Source organism: Phaeodactylum tricornutum, chromosome 17 (genome assembly GCF_000150955.2).
Source record: "Phaeodactylum tricornutum CCAP 1055/1 chromosome 17, whole genome shotgun sequence".
Classification (NCBI taxonomy): Eukaryota; Bacillariophyta; class Bacillariophyceae; order Surirellales; family Neidiaceae; genus Phaeodactylum; species Phaeodactylum tricornutum.
Window position 1 is genome coordinate 651,650 of NC_011685.1, and position 18,280 is coordinate 669,929.

At 48.6% G+C, this 18,280-nt stretch overlaps 7 protein-coding genes across 7 annotated transcripts; 1 reads left to right on the forward strand and 6 right to left on the reverse strand.

Annotated features, from left to right (window-relative positions):
• Position 1: 1 nt before the first annotated feature.
• On the reverse strand, positions 2-812 carry PHATRDRAFT_48489 (predicted protein; the record flags this gene model as incomplete). The annotated part of the gene is made up of 1 exon (XM_002182966.1): positions 2-812. One exon carries the CDS (start codon positions 810-812, stop codon positions 24-26), a length of 789 nt encoding a protein of 262 aa, XP_002183002.1. The 3' UTR covers positions 2-23.
• A 545-nt stretch (positions 813-1,357) lies between these two features.
• Positions 1,358-1,861, reverse strand: PHATRDRAFT_38963 (predicted protein; the record flags this gene model as incomplete). The annotated part of the gene is made up of 1 exon (XM_002182967.1): positions 1,358-1,861. One exon carries the CDS (start codon positions 1,859-1,861, stop codon positions 1,358-1,360), a length of 504 nt encoding a protein of 167 aa, XP_002183003.1.
• A 251-nt stretch (positions 1,862-2,112) lies between these two features.
• On the reverse strand, positions 2,113-3,342 carry PHATRDRAFT_48490 (predicted protein; the record flags this gene model as incomplete). The annotated part of the gene is made up of 1 exon (XM_002182968.1): positions 2,113-3,342. The coding sequence occupies one exon, from the start codon at positions 3,340-3,342 to the stop codon at positions 2,113-2,115; it is 1,230 nt and encodes a 409-aa protein (XP_002183004.1).
• A 491-nt stretch (positions 3,343-3,833) lies between these two features.
• PHATRDRAFT_38965 (predicted protein) lies at positions 3,834-8,752 on the forward strand (the record flags this gene model as incomplete). The annotated part of the gene is made up of 7 exons (XM_002182845.1): positions 3,834-4,174; positions 4,278-4,489; positions 4,854-6,322; positions 6,390-6,431; positions 6,620-6,777; positions 6,799-7,521; positions 7,546-8,752. The coding sequence occupies 7 exons, from the start codon at positions 3,834-3,836 to the stop codon at positions 8,750-8,752; spliced, it is 4,152 nt and encodes a 1,383-aa protein (XP_002182881.1).
• A 293-nt stretch (positions 8,753-9,045) lies between these two features.
• Positions 9,046-10,845, reverse strand: PHATRDRAFT_38966 (predicted protein; the record flags this gene model as incomplete). Its single annotated transcript, XM_002182969.1, has 3 exons — positions 9,046-9,185; positions 9,235-10,254; positions 10,338-10,845. The coding sequence occupies 3 exons, from the start codon at positions 10,843-10,845 to the stop codon at positions 9,046-9,048; spliced, it is 1,668 nt and encodes a 555-aa protein (XP_002183005.1).
• Positions 10,846-12,019: 1,174 nt separating this feature from the next.
• PHATRDRAFT_48491 (predicted protein) lies at positions 12,020-13,547 on the reverse strand (the record flags this gene model as incomplete). The annotated part of the gene is made up of 2 exons (XM_002182970.1): positions 12,020-12,854; positions 12,980-13,547. The coding sequence occupies 2 exons, from the start codon at positions 13,545-13,547 to the stop codon at positions 12,217-12,219; spliced, it is 1,206 nt and encodes a 401-aa protein (XP_002183006.1). The 3' UTR covers positions 12,020-12,216.
• A 607-nt stretch (positions 13,548-14,154) lies between these two features.
• On the reverse strand, positions 14,155-15,773 carry PHATRDRAFT_48492 (predicted protein; the record flags this gene model as incomplete). Its single annotated transcript, XM_002182971.1, has 2 exons — positions 15,205-15,773; positions 14,155-15,122 (listed from the first exon to the last, which is right to left on the reverse strand). The coding sequence occupies exons 1-2, from the start codon at positions 15,701-15,703 to the stop codon at positions 14,155-14,157; spliced, it is 1,467 nt and encodes a 488-aa protein (XP_002183007.1). The 5' UTR covers positions 15,704-15,773.
• Between the last annotated feature and the right edge of the window lie 2,507 nt (positions 15,774-18,280).

Sequence of the window (18,280 nt, forward strand, 5' to 3'; positions counted from 1 at the left end):
TACCGTTCAAATTCACATTTAGCTTAGAAAAAAGCGTCTTCGTAGTCGGCACCTATATGATCGTACTCATCGTATTCATCATTTGCGCCAAACGTCTCCACCTGTTTTTGCAGGGCTTTTGCTTCGGCGGCCTTGTCGGCTTTTTTGGACTTCTGTGCTTGGCCCTTGACCTTCGTCACACGTTTGGCAGCTTGAACTTTTTCGTTCTTGATGACGTTGCAAGTCTTGATGATTTCGGTGATTGCGTCGTCGTCTAGTACATCTTTTGACTGCTGCAGCAATTCTTTGAAGAACGCTGCCGCCAGATGTATTTTTCCGTGCCCTTGCATGCATTCCGCCACCTTTCGGGCGTGTTTCAAGTGATCCTTGACGTCTTTCATGATAACCTTGTCACCTGCTGCCGCTGCGGCTCCGCCCGTGGCGCCTTTTCCCGCCTTTGCATCGACTCCTCCGAAAAGATCATCCGTCAAAGCATTATCAGCCTCTTCTACTTGACGTTGTTTCATTCGACGCAATTCATCTGGTGACAGATTGGCCATGGCTTCCGCCTCCAGCTCCATTGCTTTGCGAGCGATTTCCAATTCTTCCAGCCGCTCTTGTTCTGCTTGTTTCTTACTCGCTAAGGCCCGTCCCTTTTTTTTAAGCTCCGCATTTTCTGCTTGCTCACGAGCAGCCTTTTCCTTAAGGGCCAAATCTTCCTCGTCGTCAAACGTGGGCAAATTCTGAGCGACTTTCTTCATACCCAACTTTTGGTCCAGTGCGTCATCGTCCACGTCCCACTCGTCGTCGCTGTCGTCCCAATTGTCTGTCATTGTGAATTTGTCCTCTATGTCAGTGGATGTTCAAAGTTCCGGGATTTAAAATGCAATCTGACAGTGGACGATTGAGTCGACGGCTTGCGTCTCCGGACTGCGAGAAAAGGTGAGCTCCAAAGGCCAGATTAGTGTACTCTTCCAGCTACTAGGAGGAATCCGCGTGATTGTCTCGGGTGGCCATCTTCCTGTCACGTTGTTTCTCGCCCTCATAAGTACTGCTGGTCGTGGTCGTCGGAGACTGACTGGCTCCGGGTGCGTGAAAGTCTGTTGACTGCAAGACGGTTTACTATTTCTTTATCAACCTATCTGTCACTGTAGCAAGACCCTATTTCACCATCGTCTTTTAACAATAAGTCATACAAGCTTATAGGCACCGATTCTCATACGAGTAACAGCAACGATAAGCTGCTTTTTCTCTCCTGTAACTCGCAATCCCGGTGTACGGGGGCAACCCTTTTGTGTTGGGTCGAAAATCTCTGGAAACACAGGTGCGCTACAGCTCGAGAATTTATATTAGCCAATAGATTCTCTCGGCAATCTCACTATTCGGCCCCTTCTTGCCTTCCAGCATTGTCTTCCATCGTCGGTGGTGTTGGTATACTTTCGATCACCAGAGTCACCGGTCCATCATTGACGAGCTCGACGTCCATCATCGCACCAAACCGTCCATCCAAAATCTTTTCCTCCTCGTACTGCTCCCGCAGCAAGTGCAGGAACTTTCGGTACAAGGCTTCGGCCGGTACGCTTTTCATTGAACGCTTGTAGTCCGGTTGATGCTTCTTGCTCGACAAAGTACCGTAGAGGGTGAATTGACTGACGCACAACAACTCAAAGTCTTTTTGTTTGACGGAATGTCGCCACATGCTACCCGAACCGTTGGCCCATAGTTTGCACCCGAGCAATCGCTTGCAACAGTACTCCAAGTCACCCTCGGTGTCGTCTTCGTGCAGGCCAACGAGGGCGAGTATGCCGGGCCCAATCCGGGAAACGACGTGATCGTCGACTGTTACCGAAGCCGATTTGACACGTTGCACGACCAGCCTCATACAGTCGACCGAAAGCGTCAAATTGCAAAGCCACAGGAACACGCAATGATAAATTCAGCGGGATGCCAACATTCTCGCCCGCCGGATTTCAGGATTTCATATTTTTGCGTGACCGAATTCGACCCTGAAATCGTTGCATAAATAATGTCGAAACCCTAGACCTAATTCTCAATTTCCTACTAACAGTAAGTGGAGAGAGGAACTATGAAATATGCGCAAATTCGCTTCACACAGTATTGAAAGGATATTATCTAGATGCGCACGACCACTGCCGTCATGTCGTCGCGATACCACTTCGCTGCTTCTGGAGCCGCCTTGTAAATTGCTTCGACCAATGCTGACAAGGGTCGACTGGGAAACACCGCGCCGTCGTCGTCAAACATCGCGCGACTCAAAAGTTTGGCGTAAAATTCAGGTTTGCGCAAATCCCACAATCCGTCGCTGGCCGCTACCACAAAGGCGGATCCAGCCAACGCAGTGAGGTCCACAACGTCCACGATTGGATCCGGAATGACCCCGACCGATCCCCATTCCCAGTCTCCAATACTCCGGCTCATGGCTAATCCAATCGTTTCGGGTGGATGTACCGACACAGATCGCACAATAACCCGTGATCCTTCGGGAAATGCAGGAGGAATGTGAATTTGGCCTCCCATGCCTTCAATACGGGATTTCTCTTCCGGCAAGTATGCTTTATCTTTCCTAGTTCGGTATGCAATATTTACATCCTCTTCGTTGAGACGGTGCATCACCAATATTTGGCTGTCTCCGGTGTTGGCGACAAAAAGTTTGTGACCGATGCGCAGCGAGATGCTGGCCGTACAGCCGCCGCGCAGAGCATTGGGTGGGGCTTCGTGGTCGATCTCCACGAAAGCGTCGACCAATTGTGACCGAATCCATTGTTCAGACTGGCAGCAGGGTCTCGCATTCAGCTTTTCGGCCAGACGTGCCGGAATGGCCATGGTAGCGTAAGCAGCCACCCGATGGCCTTCGGTGCCGTGTCCATCCAAGAGTCCGATAAGAAAGGTCGGCAAGCCTGGGGGCGATTGATTCGTCGTAAAGTTGCGGAAGAAAAAGGCGCGATCTTGGTTGTACGCATGGGTTTTGCTCTGCCGGGTGACCATGGCAAAATCGTGCGATGCCAACGGCGGTAGAGTGGATTCTCCTCGGGGACTCTGGGGGTCATTTTTCTCGGTTTGGAGGGCGGCTACTATCGCGGCATCGTCGATTTCCAGCGGATACAAGGCGCACCCGTACGTTGGACAAGTTTTTCGAAGTAACGATTTTGACGATGTAATGCCGATGTGGTCTCCAGTGGCAAAACGACCAGCAAGCCTGCTTCGCGATATGCAGACTTGTGCGAGACCCAAGCCGCTCACAGTCAGACCGATCAGAAGAACCGAACGCTGCCTGGTCTGCCAAAACAAAGCTCTCCTAAGCCTTCGGCGAAGTCTTCCTTTGTTGGAAGTGATGCCGACCATGGCCTACAACATAGATCTGGGCCGCCATGACCGTCCCAAGCATCGCGAGTGTCCGTAGCAGAGAATGGCCAGCAGGCATCAAAAGCGTCTAAGGGACATCGGGGGGAAATCGAAAAGCTACCTATGCACTTTGCTGCGCCTCCTGGCGCTTTTATCCTCATCCTTTTCGAAAGGAAGATTTATTAGGCATGCCATAGGAAAATGTCAAAGTGGATAGGGCTTATTTATTTATAGGTAAGTATTTGTAGCTAACAAAATGGGACATACCATGTAGTGGTGGAAAATTAGCTGTAAGTCCATACGTCATCGCGCACAACCTTGGCCAGCTCCCACGTTTCATGAAGCAAATTCTGTTTTCTCATTGACGTGATGTGTCTAAATTCGTTGGGAAGGAAAACCGCCTAACAGTAAGCTTTCCGAGCAAGCTTTTCTCCAACCATTACCAATTGAACCAAATTACTAACATTCTCAATCTAGGATACAGTTGAATCATGCCTTGGTTCACATCCGCCCTATCTCCAGAAAAGTTTCGAAACGGTACCACAATTCACAAACTTGCCAAACGCGCGTCGGTCGCTGTCGGTACTCCATCGGCCACCAGCCATTCGGCGCAGCGCTTGGCGAGTTCTTCAGCAGCTATTTCCGAACAAGATCACCGTTTCTATCCAGTCTACGTCCATCACGTTTCCAAGACGGCTCTGCGCTATCTTCAGGATGCTCGCGCAACCTGGTTGGTCGAACAAGGTTTGGACCGAGGTCTGCGTCTTAATGCCAACGGCACGTTCGTTCTACAATTTCCGTCGCGTCGGGGTCACGATTCGGGACGGATTTGGTACGCTAGACAATGCACAGGGGCGTGTGTTTATGTGTTCGATTTGTTGGTCGATGATAGTCCACCTAACTCCTTACTTTGCTGAACAACAAACCGTACGTAGGACAAGCTACGATGCTTCCACGAGAGAACATCGGCTTTCAGTCTACCGGAAAAAGCTCAAAGGACGATTCTTGCTCAAAGACGCGTCGTCCGACACACTGCACACTATTGCTTCGCTGGCCCAGGCCGAAGAAAGGGTGCGCCACGGCGTGGAACAATTGATTGTAGCGCTGGAAACTACTGGCCGGGAACCCCCGTCGCCGGGCGTCAGTAGTAACTTCTAGTATTCCAATATCGAATGCACGCTTTGGACAGGAAAATTACTCACGGGAATAGAAGTCATAGCCCGTAGCGGACTGCTTCCAGTAGAGAGAAGGCGCTCACTGTCAAATGTTTTTTGTGGTACTGTATATTTCAGCGCACTAGCTAGACCATTCGACGACGGCCAGGCATTACACATTAATTCACAATTGATAGAGACTCTGAAACTTACGTTACATTCTGCTGCATCGACTGTGAAAATTGAACGTGCATTTCGTTGGCAAGCTTCACGAGTAGCAATCGAATTGCATCCCCCAGAGAGCTCGGTGTAGGAATCTCTGCCTTATAACTTAGGGCTGATTACTGCGAATAACAGCCATGTCGGCAAGCAAGGGCATGCACAAACAGCCTGTTCCTTGGAAAAATCGAAGCTTTTTAAAGGATGCAAAGCTGCGAGTGCAGGAACGATACTGGAGAGAGTCTCGATCTGGAGATGTTCCGGTCGACTGGAACAAAAACTTCTACACTCTACGACAATTTCACATACTTCCCGACGCCGTAACTGTGCGGAAATATCTCGCCGTCATCGAAAAATTGGTGTGCGACGACATCTGCGATATTCCAGTACAATGGCACATATTGGAATCCGTCGTTGAATACATGGATTATCGAAATCAATCGCCAGTGCTGGCAGACAGAACAAGGCGCGAAGCCGCGACGCCCCATGAGCGCAAGACTCTCCAATCTCTGTTGCTTCAGAATAAGCCAGATGCGGATGAAAAGAACCGCAAGAGCACAACCTCTGCATTCTGCGATCTTTCCATACGAGTAACGGACGACGAATGGGACATGATGGAGTATGAAAGTATCAAGATTCCTGAACGCAGCCGTCACGCCCTCTTTCGGGCCGCAAGAATCATTACGACCGACTCATCAAGGAAAGGTGTCATTTGCGTCATTGTTTGTGACGACGAAGATTGTAAATGTACTGATGATGGCGTATGGGTGATGAGAATGACCGAACTTATCGATCTGTTCGTGAACGAGAAAATTTTGTCTGTCCAAGAGAGCTTGCGGATTGCTGAGCTTTGTCGAGTTTGCGAGAAAGCATATCAACGGCGTAATACATCACCTGATACTACCTCGTTTGGTGGGACGGAGACAAATACGGAATACCTTAATGAGGAAAGCATTGCACAAGGTCTACGGGATGGAAGACTTCAGCGGGGTCGATTGGTTGTGACAAAGGAAAATACCAAAGAAGCATATGTTGTTGTCAAAAACAAGAACTTTTTTATTGACCTGAAGGAGGGGCATCACAAACGGGCTTTTCATCAGGACACCGTCGTCATTGAAATTTTGCCGCAGCAAGACTGGGGCCGTCCTATTGGTCGCCGGCGCCTGTCGCACCATTCGGATGCTGATGAGGAGACTGCTGATTCATTTGCAGACCTTGCTTTTCCACAATACCCTTCGGCAAAAGTTGTTTCCATTGAAATTTTTGCAAGACGCTCATTTGTAGGTACTCTCATTGAAACTCCATTGAACAATGAATCTACTATTCTCATTGTTCCCATGGATATGCGCATTCCGAAAATTCGAGTTCGTACACGCTGCTGGAAGCGATATGTAAATATGCGACTTCTTGTCCAAATAGACGACTGGGAGGTTGGGTCGCAGTATCCCGCTGGTCATTGCAGTAAAATTATTGGGGAGGTTGGGGAAATTGAAACGGAAGTTGCTTCCTTGCTCCATGAATGTGAAATCGAGCTTGAACCTTTTGGCTCGGCAGCTCTTGCTTGCTTACCGCCCGAAGCTGATAACTGGACTATCCCTGAGGCCGAAGTGTCGAAAAGAAAAGATTTTCGAGAAATTCGGTGTGTATTTAGCGTTGATCCTCCTGGTTGCCAAGATATTGATGATGCAATGCACGCCCATCGTCTTCCGAATGGAGGTAAGCACAGAAGTGCCAATCTATGCCTGTAGAGTGGCTTCCATATTTCTATTGGCTTACCGTTTTATTTCGTAACAAGACATTGAAATCGGCGTTCACATTGCTGACGTCTGCCATTTTGTTCCTCATCGGTCTCCTCTTGATCGAGAGGCACAGGAGAGGTCGACTACTTTCTACCTTGTCGATAGACGGTTCGATATGCTTCCTTCGCTTTTAAGTTCAAACCTTTGTTCTCTTCATGGTGGAACCGATCGTTTGGCTGTCTCCGTGATCTGGACTATGAGCGAGGATCTGACGGAGGTAAAGACGTCGTGGTTCGGGCGTACAGTTATCCACAGTTGTGCTGGTGAGTATGTAAATCACCTAGTCCACGATCAATCGCCCGAAAAGTGTCGCTCACACGGCGTTTTGATCACCATCAACGAAAAGCCATGACATACAAACAAGCCGACAACCTTCTCTCTGGGCAACCCGCGGATAACGAAGAAAACGTGTCGCCCCCACCGATGACTGCTGGCGCCCCAGTTGATTTGAACGTATCCGCTCGTCTCAAAGAGGGTCTTGAAATACTCACTGCTTTAGCTAGGAAACTTCGGAAAGATCGCGAGGATATCGGTGGGGCGGTTGATCTCTCAAATGGGGACCAAGGGTCAGAATTGCAGTTTTCCCTCAAGTCAGGCATTCCAACAGAAGTCATCGCAAAAGAAGATACAGAAGTGCATCACACTATCGCAGAGCTCATGATATTGGCAAACACTACCGTCGCTACACAAATATATTCGTTCTTTCCGGATTCTGCTTTGCTCAGAATCCATCGGTCTGTCCCGGAAGATTACTTCGACGACTTTCGAGAGTTACTTCAAAGCGCTGGGATTGCTTTCTGTGGCCCTGATAACGCCGCTTTAGCTTTGTCATTAAAGAAAGCTGAGGAAGTTGCTTCACCTTTTGTTCGATCTTTGCTTCGATCGTTGGCAACAAGGGCAATGTCAGAGGCTCAGTACGTGTGTGCTGGTGCAAAAACGAGAGCTGAGCTTTCCCACTATGGTCTAGGTCTGTCTTTGTACACTCATTTCACATCACCTATACGGAGGTATGCAGACATTGTTGTTCACAGGCAACTTTTGGCTACCCTCAAATCATCAAAGCAGCTTGATCTAGATGAGCAAAAAAGATACTTTCGCCAAATTGCGCCCCTGCCTGTTTCGAACTTTTTGTCAGTTTTAAAGAATGGGTATGTTGACAATCAGCCGCCTCCACTTTCAGAGAAGTTGATCGAAAGTTTTCGCGCTTTTCAGTCAACAAGTGAGAGCGTATCACAAGACAATTTTGGGATGAATGATGATGCACAGTCTTATAGTGGATCCGAGCTGGTGACGATATGTGAAAAGCTAAATGTTGGGAGTCGACGCGCAAAGTATGCGTCTATGGAATGTCAATCCTTGTTTCTGAGCTTATTCTTGCGAAACCGAGTCGTGGTAGAAAGGGCTATCGTCGCCGGTCTTCGCACAAACGGGATTGTGTGTTACGTACCACGATTTGGATTCCGGTCACCGATTTATTTCCAGGATAGAAGCGGTTCCGTTCAGATTGATCCTGCATTTCTAGACCTTGTTTCGGATCATGGCCAGCCACCAACAGTTGGGTTTTCGAACTCCTCGACCATACGCCGGATTCCAAATGCTTCCGTTGTCGTGCACAATTCAAAAGATGATAGCCCAACTGTAAAGTATCTTGAGGTATCGACAACTGACTCGCTAGGTTCGCTGATTTTGCGAGAGCTTGATGAAGTCAAGGTGGAGCTTTCGTGCTGGCAGTGGGACTCCAGGGCAAGAGTACCCTCGCCGCAGCTACAGTTGTCCTACAGAGGTGAAGTACCGCATTGTAAATCTGACAAGAAGCATAAGTCGCGAACGAATTTACTGGATCGGAATATTAACCGTAAACTCGAAGAAGACAGTGAAAAAGCCAGGGCATCGATTTATTCCCTTTGCGAAACAACAATGAAAAATGTCGAACCACTTTTGCATAGGATCCCGTTTCGATATTCCACTGAGCACCCGAAAGTTCAAAAACTCACTGAATCCTTGAAAGGCCGACTAGTCTTGCGAAACTTTGTCAACCCAGACACCCGCTCTTCTTTGCAAGAGGCCCTGCAACAATCCGCAGCAACACAAGGTGCTTTGCGCAGAGTGGAGGCATCTGACTTGAACGATTGTGATAGTTTATGCCGACGAATGAATCAAATAGAAAAGACGGTGATAGTGCGACAGCAAAAATTAGCCGCGGAAAAGAGGTCTAGTCGCCGAGCAAAGGCGGTGTAAGCCCCTCATTCCTATTAAACAAACGTTCCAGGTGGACGACCAAAAAAGCGCTTTACAATGAGGGTCATTCAGTCTCTAGTTTGAGACGGATCGTGTGCGAAATGATTGAAGTCCGTGGAGACATTGGCTTGGAATTCACAGCATGAAAATTATCAAACGAGGAAGCGTTAAATAGACAGAAGGAACAGGAACAAGGCAATCCAAAGTAAAAGGTGTGGTAACAGTAAACAAGTTCTCTTACATTACGAGCAGAGACGAATGCGACCTGACTCTGAAACTTGTGCATGTTATCTCTATATGTCTTCCGACACTTTGGCCAAAGACAGCATTGCCAAAAAGCAATTGTCCCCAAGTGCGAGACTACTAGTAGCCCCACCAGCCAGATTCAGATCGACAAGAGCTGTGGAGTCCACGAGACGGTGTCCAGGATCGGCTACAGCTCATCGTGTCACAACAGATGCTGGACCTTTCGCAGAGTTCACCTGCAGGCAAACACTGCGGAGCAACCGGGGGCTGCGTGGGAGCTGGAACAGGGGCACGAGTGGGCTCTCGGGTCCGAGGAGTGACAGGGGCTCGCGTTAGGACGCGAGTAGGTCGTCGGGTAGGAGCAGGGACGGGGGCTCGAGTCGGGGCCCGAGTGGGTCGTCGGGTGGGAGCTCGAGTCGGGGCCCGTGTAGGCCGACGGGTGGGAGCAGGGACCGGGGCGCGAGTCGGGGCACGTGTAGGCCGACGGGTGGGAGCAGGGACTGGGGCGCGAGTCGGGGCACGCGTCGGCCGTCGGGTTGGAGCAGGAACTGGGGCACGAGTGGGTGGGCGAGTAGGTGCTCTGACCGGTGCATCGGTATCGTCTTGGGGAGTGTTCCTAGCGGGTAATCGGGAAGTGCGCACAAGTCGGTTGGGGGATCCTTCCAAGTTGCCTAGTTGGCCAGTCCGCGCATCGGAGGTGATAGAATTGGTGTTTCTGCCTGACTCTAAATACAAGGCGGCAACGCCGGCTACGTGCGGTGATGCCATGGACGTACCCGACTTCGTGCTCGTGCCACCAGTTTTGGCTGTCGACAGGATCCCGGTCCCTGGGGCAAAAATATCGACGCAGCTGCCCCAATTAGACCAGCTTGTACGCTGATTGCGATCATTAATGGCACCGACTACCAATGCACCGCTAGCTGATGCAGGAGAGGCGTTGCAGGCATCGGCGCCACTGTTTCCAGCGGCCACTACGACGACGACGCCTTGGGCTGCGGCGGAGTCAATAGCGCTGTTTAGCCTCGCGAATACGCCACCCGCGAGACTCATATTAATGACGATTCTGCGACTTCGGTTATTTTCTTTGATTTTGGTAACGTAGTCAACGCCTGCAATCACGCCGCTGTAGGACCCGCTACCCCTTTGGTTCAGCACTTTAACGTCGTGCAGCGACACCTGCTTGGCCACACCGTAGGTTTTCGAACCAACGGTTCCGGCCACATGTGTACCGTGTCCGTTCAGATCCGACCCACATGCTACAAGAGGAAAAACGCGCACGTAAGACTTCGGATTTTTGTGGGGGAGAAAGGATTTCTCTAGATGCGGAATGCAAACTTACATTCTCCAGTGTAGGAGACGCAGCTCCTCACTCGACCTTCAAAATCGGGATGATTTGCTTGAATGCCAGTGTCAACGATGTACACATCGACACCTCGCCCCGTGTATGTGTATGTATAGCGATTGTCGTCGGATCCGTCGACGAGATCGAGACCCCAAGTCGGATTGTTTTGGATAGCCTCTATTTCAACGATACCATCTTCCGACACAGATAGCACGTCGTCCATGTTGAGTATGAAATTCAACACCATATCGGGGACATCCTTGACAGCAAATCCTTTCATGGCGTAGTCGTAAGTCTCAATTATGTTCTTGCGAAACGTTCGTTTGAGGACTTTTTCGGCAAATCCTTGTGAATCGGGAATGCTCGGATCCAGCTCAATCACGTACTGCCCTGGGATCACTTGGCTTTGCGGCAGACGTTGGAGCTTGCGGTGCGTGAGGACTTGGGCCGAGAGCGAAGGCATCCACCCAAAAGTCAAAAGGGTGATGGCGTTAAGATACTTCATACTTGTTGATGTGTTTTTCCTGGTTTGCTGTTTCGGTAGAAAAAAATTGTGAATGCCTAAGCCTCCCTATGACTTTTTGCTTCGAAAGTGTGGCGACACGTTGTGGCTGTAACATTCCCTACCAAGTCCACGGGCCTATGGGTATCCCTGCCTTGGCAGTATTCTACTTACCAAAAACGACTTGGGCCACATTTTAAATGCGCTCAATCTGAAGTCAACGACATTTTACGTAGAAGTGATACATTTTATTTGGCGGCATTTTTCATCATTTTTGGGATCAAGAAAACCCTCGGAGTTGTATCCAGGTTTGTGTAGACATAACCGCATCACAGGTAGATCAAATTTTGAGAAGATTGGAGTGAATGTCAAATTTTACACATATGCAATAAGGGGGTTATCACATTCGACGAAAACCATGTAGCTCTATGCATTTGCTTGGACCACTTTCAATGCTTGGTGTTGTAGATATGTGTACCAGATGAGACGTCACCTACTTGGCTCTAGACGTACTCATCTGCAATAGGCGGTCATACACTTAGGCCCAGGAAGAGCAATAGTAGGCCCAAGGAACTGGCATTAGGCGTATAAAAACTCTTGCTTTTCTATGACGGTATGGCTCGCTTGCAGGTGGAGTATCAGAGACGTTTATGTGAGTATGTCATGGCGTTTGCAGTAAGTGTAAGTGATATTCCAATCCTTTTGCGCCTCCGTTCGTTGCGGAATGACATCTGTCGAAACAGCTCCCCTCCAACACGTTTGGATCGAAGTTCCGCCTCCGTCGGCATCCAGCTCTTTGGAGCGGAAAAGTTGAGCCGGTGGGAGTCTCCAACCGGCAAGGCAGCCGCTTCTGCCGCAGCATAGCGCCCTTTCCCACCACTCCATCGCTTAGCGCCCCTTCCGAGGTGAGTTGTCGCTAGACACGTGAACAGCCACGCCTCGATTCGAGCGGACGTAGTATGGAGCGGACTCTAAAGCATTAAGAACTAACTGTAACAACATATAAGCGAGTTTGTGTCCCAAAAGATGCGACACGCCGAGCCAACGCGAGGGAGAACCGTCGCTCGTGGGTTCCAATTGACCGCAGATAGTTTCCAGTAGGATTTGGATATACCAAACTCATCGGAAATGTACCGTCGCAAACGCTCGACTCTACGTAAAGTTAGTAAAAGGGAGTACCAAGCATTCTCAGCTTTATGTAAGGATATCCCCTTTTTTTTAGACCTTGAAACAGATTTTCGGTGTATGTTGTGTTCTAGAGTGTATACCGGGAAAGGTATGACCGAGGAAGGTAGCTTTCCCAGTCAGTCCGAGGAACAAATGTAATTCTGGATTGAAGTACGACCGATTTGCAGCTTGAGCGAACTAACGAGCTCATGGCAATTGGGAAGTACGCACGCGCCGGTTGAGGGCCCCTCTAACGTCGGTGAGCTGGCTCGTCACGGCATCGGGGACAATAAAGCCGGTTCTTCGACCCGCCTGTAAGTACAGCGCGGCGACACCGGCCACGTGCGGAGAAGCCATAGACGTACCCGACTTCGTGCTCGTACCACCGGTTCGAGACAACGACACAATCCCGGATCCTGGTGCAAAGATATTCACGCAGCGACCCCAGTTGGACCAGCTCGAACGGCGGTTGTTGCGGTCAATGGACCCAACCGCCAATGCTCCCGACGCAGACGCAGGAGAAAAGTTGCAGGCATTTTGGTTGCTGTTTCCGGCAGCAACCACCACCATCACGCCTGAAGCCGCCGCAGCATTGATCGCTTTGTTGAGTGAAATATTCCGACCTCCTCCAAGACTCATGTTGAGTACCATTTTGCGTCTGGGATTTCCCCTCTTGATACGGGCGACGTAGTCAATGCCAGCAATAACTCCGCTGTAGGATCCACTTCCCCGTCGATTGAGCACTTTGACGTCGTGTAGGAAAACTTTCTTGGCAACGCCGTATGTTTTCGAACCGACAGTTCCTGCCACATGGGTACCATGTCCATTGAGATCGGATCCACAGGCTGCGAAAATTGGATGGAACTTTTGGTGAGCATCCTACCTATATTCCGAAGACTGATCATTGCTGCTTTGTGTCAAGAAGTAGTAATCGTGACAGTCCTTGTGCGACGCAAACCCACGAACTTACCTTCTCCAGTATAGGAGACGCAACTCTTCACCCGACGTTCAAAGTCACGATGATTTGCTTGAATTCCAGTGTCGAGAATGTACACGTGCACGCCTCGTCCCGTATACGTGTAAGTGTAGCGGTTGTTATCCTGTCCGTCCGTGATGTCGAGACCCCACGTAGGATTCATCTGCACAGCATCCGCCTCCACGACAGAGTCTTCGGTCATCGAAATCACGTCGTCCATATTGAGCATAAAGTTCAGCAACATGTCGGGGACGTCTTTGACGGCGAATCCTTTCAAGGCGTAGTCGTAGGTCTCAATGAGGTTGTTTTGGAACGCCCGTTTGAGGACTTGGGTGGCAAAGCCCCTTGAATCCGGAATACTCGGATCCAATTCGATGATGTACTGTCCCTGAATCGCGTTGCCTCCCGCTGCACGGTTGAGCTTGCGGTGTGAGGCCAAACCGGCCGAAGCCGAAGGCAGCAACACTAAAGTCAACATGAAACTAAGCTGAAGAAGTTTCATGGTTGTCGGTAGGTGCGCTTTCCAAAAATATACGTTCACTAGAGAGGGCGTCCGGGGCATGATTTTATGTCCATGACCAGATCGTGAGGCATTTCGCGAGACAAACGGGGGAAACCAACGGCTCTGAGATTTGTTCCACTTTTTTATCATTGCCCCTTCCGCATGACGTGCATGCCCGCGTCGTGACCGCGTGGGTCATCTACATATTTCAAAAAAAGGCGCGTTTTTGGGCAATTGAGATTATAGTCACGCAGCATAAGGTATTCTTCTTGGGCTTTCTCTGGTCTGGAATGCATTCACTTATACTATTTTATCAAAAGTCTACTTGGTCGTCCTTCCATTAGCTGTGAGAGTTAATAAGTAAAATTTGTATCGAGATGATGTCCGGTGAAACATGGTATATAAAATGTCCTTGTCCGATGACTCTTTGCATGATTAAGTGTTCTAATAAGGCAGAGCGTCATTTCGGGTATTTTGCATTTGAAATATTCAGGAAGATCCATAGTTCATAAGCACCTCGCTGTGTCATTGTATGATTATAGATGGTTGTGATTTTTCCCATATAGCGAAAATATCACCCCTGCTCATCCCAAATAGCGAATTTTCTCAAAAACGTACTAGTCATGTGGTCGGCGCAACTCACCGTCAAAGACCATACTTAATTGGATTAGCGACAAGCCAAGCGACGTCCTTGCCGAGGTGACCAGGTTTGAAAGCATCTCAACCCTCTACAACATCGCCGAAATCGATTGCAAACTTGACCTCTAGACCGACACTGAGGTGGCGGCCGAGGGACTGGAGCTTTGGTTGGAGCGCGAGTAGGTTTTTTGGTTGGAGCGCGAGAAGGTTTCCTGGTTGGAATGAGAGTAGGTTGTGGCACTGGAGCTTTGGTGGGGGAAGAAACGGGAGCCTTGGTCGGAGCCAACGAATCTGAATCTTCCAGAGGCACGGACTCAACAGTTGGGACATGGGTGGGCGCCCGAGATGGCGTTTGTTCAGAAGGTAGTGCAGATGTACTCAATAGTTTGTTGTGGGAACCTCGAGTACGGGTCACCCGGTTCTTCAAAGCATCGGAAGTTATAGTATTGGGATTTCTACCCGCTTGCAAGTACAATGCTGCAACACCGGCCACGTGTGGAGCAGCCATGGACGTACCCGACTTTGTGGTTACGCCACCGGTTCGCGACAGCGACAGGATCCCGGATCCAGCTGCAAAGATGTCGACACAACTACCCCAGTTGGACCAACTCGAACGGCGGTTGTTGCTATCAATAGAACCAACTACCAGCGCTCCCGACGCAGACGCAGGAGAGTAATTACAGGCATTGTGATTGCTATTTCCGGCAGCGACAACTACTACCACGCCGGAAGCCGCTGCAGAATCGAGTGCGTTGTTCAAGGCCGTACTACGGCCTCCCCCCAGACTCATGTTGAGGACTGTTTTGCGACTGGGATCTGTCTTCTTGATCTGGGCCACGTAGTCGATGCCAGCAATAACTCCGCTGAAGGATCCACTCCCCCGCCGGTCAAGTACCTTGACATCGTGCAGCGACACCTTCTTGGCCACACCGTAGGTTTTTGACCCGACAGTTCCGGCCACGTGGGTACCGTGCCCATTCAAATCAGATCCACACACTGAGCAAAGAAGAAATGATGGTGTGGGTTGTTGCATTGCGGACAACATGAAGAACAATCAGCATGCGATAATTATATTTACCTTCTCCGGTATAGGAGACGCAACTCTCTACACGGCCTTGGAATTCAGGATGATTCGCTTGAATTCCGGTGTCAAGAATGTACGCATTCACGCCTTGCCCTGTATACGCGTAAGTGTACAGGCTGTCATCTTCTCCGTCCGTGATGTCGAGGCCCCATGTCGGATTTATCTGCACTGCGTCAGCCTCGACAATGGCGTCCTCTGACACCGAGAGTACATCGTCCATATTCAGCATGAAGTTCACTAGCATGTCGGGGAGATCCTTAACAGCAAATCCTTTCAACGCGTAGTCGTAGGTCTCGATAAGGTTGTTCCGGAAGGCTCGTTTGAGGATGCGGGTTGCAAAACCCTTTGCATCCGGGATGCTGGGGTCTAACTCGATGATGTACTGTCCTGGAATTGAACGGCCCGTTAATGCACGATTAAGCTTGCGATGCGAACCCAAAGCGGCCGAAACCAAAGGCATAAAAAGAAAAATCAAGAAGAGGGGAAGATTCATGTTGTTTGTTGCTCTTCCTTCTCGAATTTTCAGATACTCTCGCTAATTTTGTTGATAGTCCAGAATATCGGGACCGGTTTTTTGTGTGCGATGGCGGACTAGTTGGCACCTTATCGTTAATGATGGAACTTGGTTTGGAGCGAAACAGTCGGAGTGCCTCCCGCTTCGTATGCATCGTGCTTTGAAATTTGTTTTACTTAGAAATCTAGGTCCTACCGATTTGCATTTTTGCATAGTTTATTTTGTTTATCAAATGTATTGGGTGTACATATAGCGTTCACCGAATTGACAAGCCTTGAACGGAGGAACTTTACATCCGCATCTATATATACCCGAATAAGAGGGAAAACATTACAGTTAGCGTTCAAAGTATGATGAGTATTCCCGGTGAGCTCGAAAGTTTGCTCCGAATTTTTCCAATAAAATAGCTCTCGAAATTTTTTTGCTTCGACTTATGATCGTACTTAGCAAACCAATACTTCTCTATCGAATTAAATACTTAAGTATTCCCTATCATTGTTCGCTTTCATGCTTTCTGTTATTATTGTAAATTCATGTCGCGATAATTAGTAACCGGAATGATATGGCTTTCTTAGAATATATGGCTTTCTTGGAATTTTAATTAACTTCCTGTTGCATTTGAGTATATGTAGTTAGGGATAGTACGTTGCCGCCCTCCTGGCTCGTCCGTTTAGAAAAACCCTACCACAAGCATATCGGGGTTCGTTATCCCTTTATCTTGGGTTTATGCTTATATGTCTTTGTTTTTCGTCTTTTTATTGTATCTACAATCCTTTGGTCCCACAGACACGTTTTAGCCCGTTATCGTTGCAGTTTTCTAGTTTATCAGACCCAGTGTTCTAAGCTGAGGTAGCGGGATCAAAGGTAGGGTGATTCGTTGTGATTTGAGTGTTTGAGTGATCGCCAAGTCCGATAGTGCCTGGGGAGGTAAAGCTAAAATACCTGGCTCTTCATGTTGTTGTTGAGTTGCCGAAGCCTGCAGAGGCCTGGAATATACTGCCAGTTTCTCGTAATGGTCCATGTGGTAGACATGTTGATCGGTAACTGGGTTTCGTATCCGTTTAACGGTCTCAAACGAGGCAAAATCTCCATGGTGGGACGCTTCCATGGATCTCTTCATCTACCAAAGAAGGTGCATTGCACAAGAATTTATTGTTTGCTAAAAGCTCGGATCCAAGCTTTATCCATGTGTGGATGATAAGTAGTTTGTTTGCATGGAACATTTACTTATACAGCAACAATTATCGGACTTGTACCAAACGGTAATCGTGGATCCTCCACTCTGATAGAAATCAGCCAAATATCTCGTATTATGGGTTGCGACATGAAAATGGTGTTCGTCGCGTTTTATTGAAATGGTTCTCAAACGGTATTCAGTATCGATATCACTTATATGGTATTTATGTGGTGTTCACATGTGATGTTATCAGTGATCAATAATTCTCGTGGTCACATGGTGCAGAAAGAACACTGAATGTTGTCAAAGCAGCTTACGAAGTTTTATGAAATTTAAGACAGGTGAAGAAGACGAAAGTTCACCATGGCAGCTGCTTTAGCTCAAGTTTGAAATGCTTTACAAGCAATTGGCATTGTTGATGGCAAACAACGCGATGCTATTACGGATTTGATTACGTCTATGGATGTTTTCGAGATCGCAACGGATGATTTCATCAAGGATATGTGTAAGAACATCCGTCGTCCCGGGGGTACGCTTCCGAATCCTAATGCAGAACAACCTGGAGCCCCGGTCATGATTCCTTGCAATGGTGTAGCTATTTCACCCACTGCGGAGGAGCGTCTTGTGTTGTTGGCATATTATGTTCGTCACCTCAAGCGCACTTCTCGGCCTTATCCGGCTCAGTTCAATGCGGCGCGTATTTTCTCGATGATCAAAATCAAGAAGCGTGAGAAGGAAGACAAAGAGTTAGCGAAAGACCTTGTTGCTCCTGGACAAATTGAAGACCTGAAGAAGATCCGTGATGCAATTGAAAATATTGCGGAATATTTGCTCCAAATTCGAGGAACAACGGGAGTTCCATTGGCTTATGTCATTCGTGAAGACGAAGAAGTTCCTGAAGGTCCGGATAACGACTATCAAGATGCGGTTGAAGAGATGATAGCGCAATGTCCTCATGAAGAAGAGTCCTATGCAGCAGATCATGCTCAAGTGTGGTCAATTATTCGCGTTTGTACTCATAGAGGTCCTACTTGGAGCTGGGTGTCGGCTTATGCTCGAGCTCGTAATGGTCGTGCGGCTTGATTTGCACTTCGCTCACATTATTTGGGACCGACTAATCAGTCGAAGATTATGACGCGTGCTGAAGGTGATCTTGAGTCAAAGTTCTACAACGGAGAGCGTCGTAACTTTACTTTCGAACATTTTGCTGAGATTCATCAGCAAGCTCATACAGATCTGGAAGAGTTTGGAGAGCCATTGACAGAGGCTGCAAAAGTTCGGAAATTTTTGAAACGGATTCAGGCATTGTTTCTCAATTCTGCAATTGCCACTGTTCGTGTTAACCCATCTTTGAAAAATGATTTTGAAGCCACAGTGAG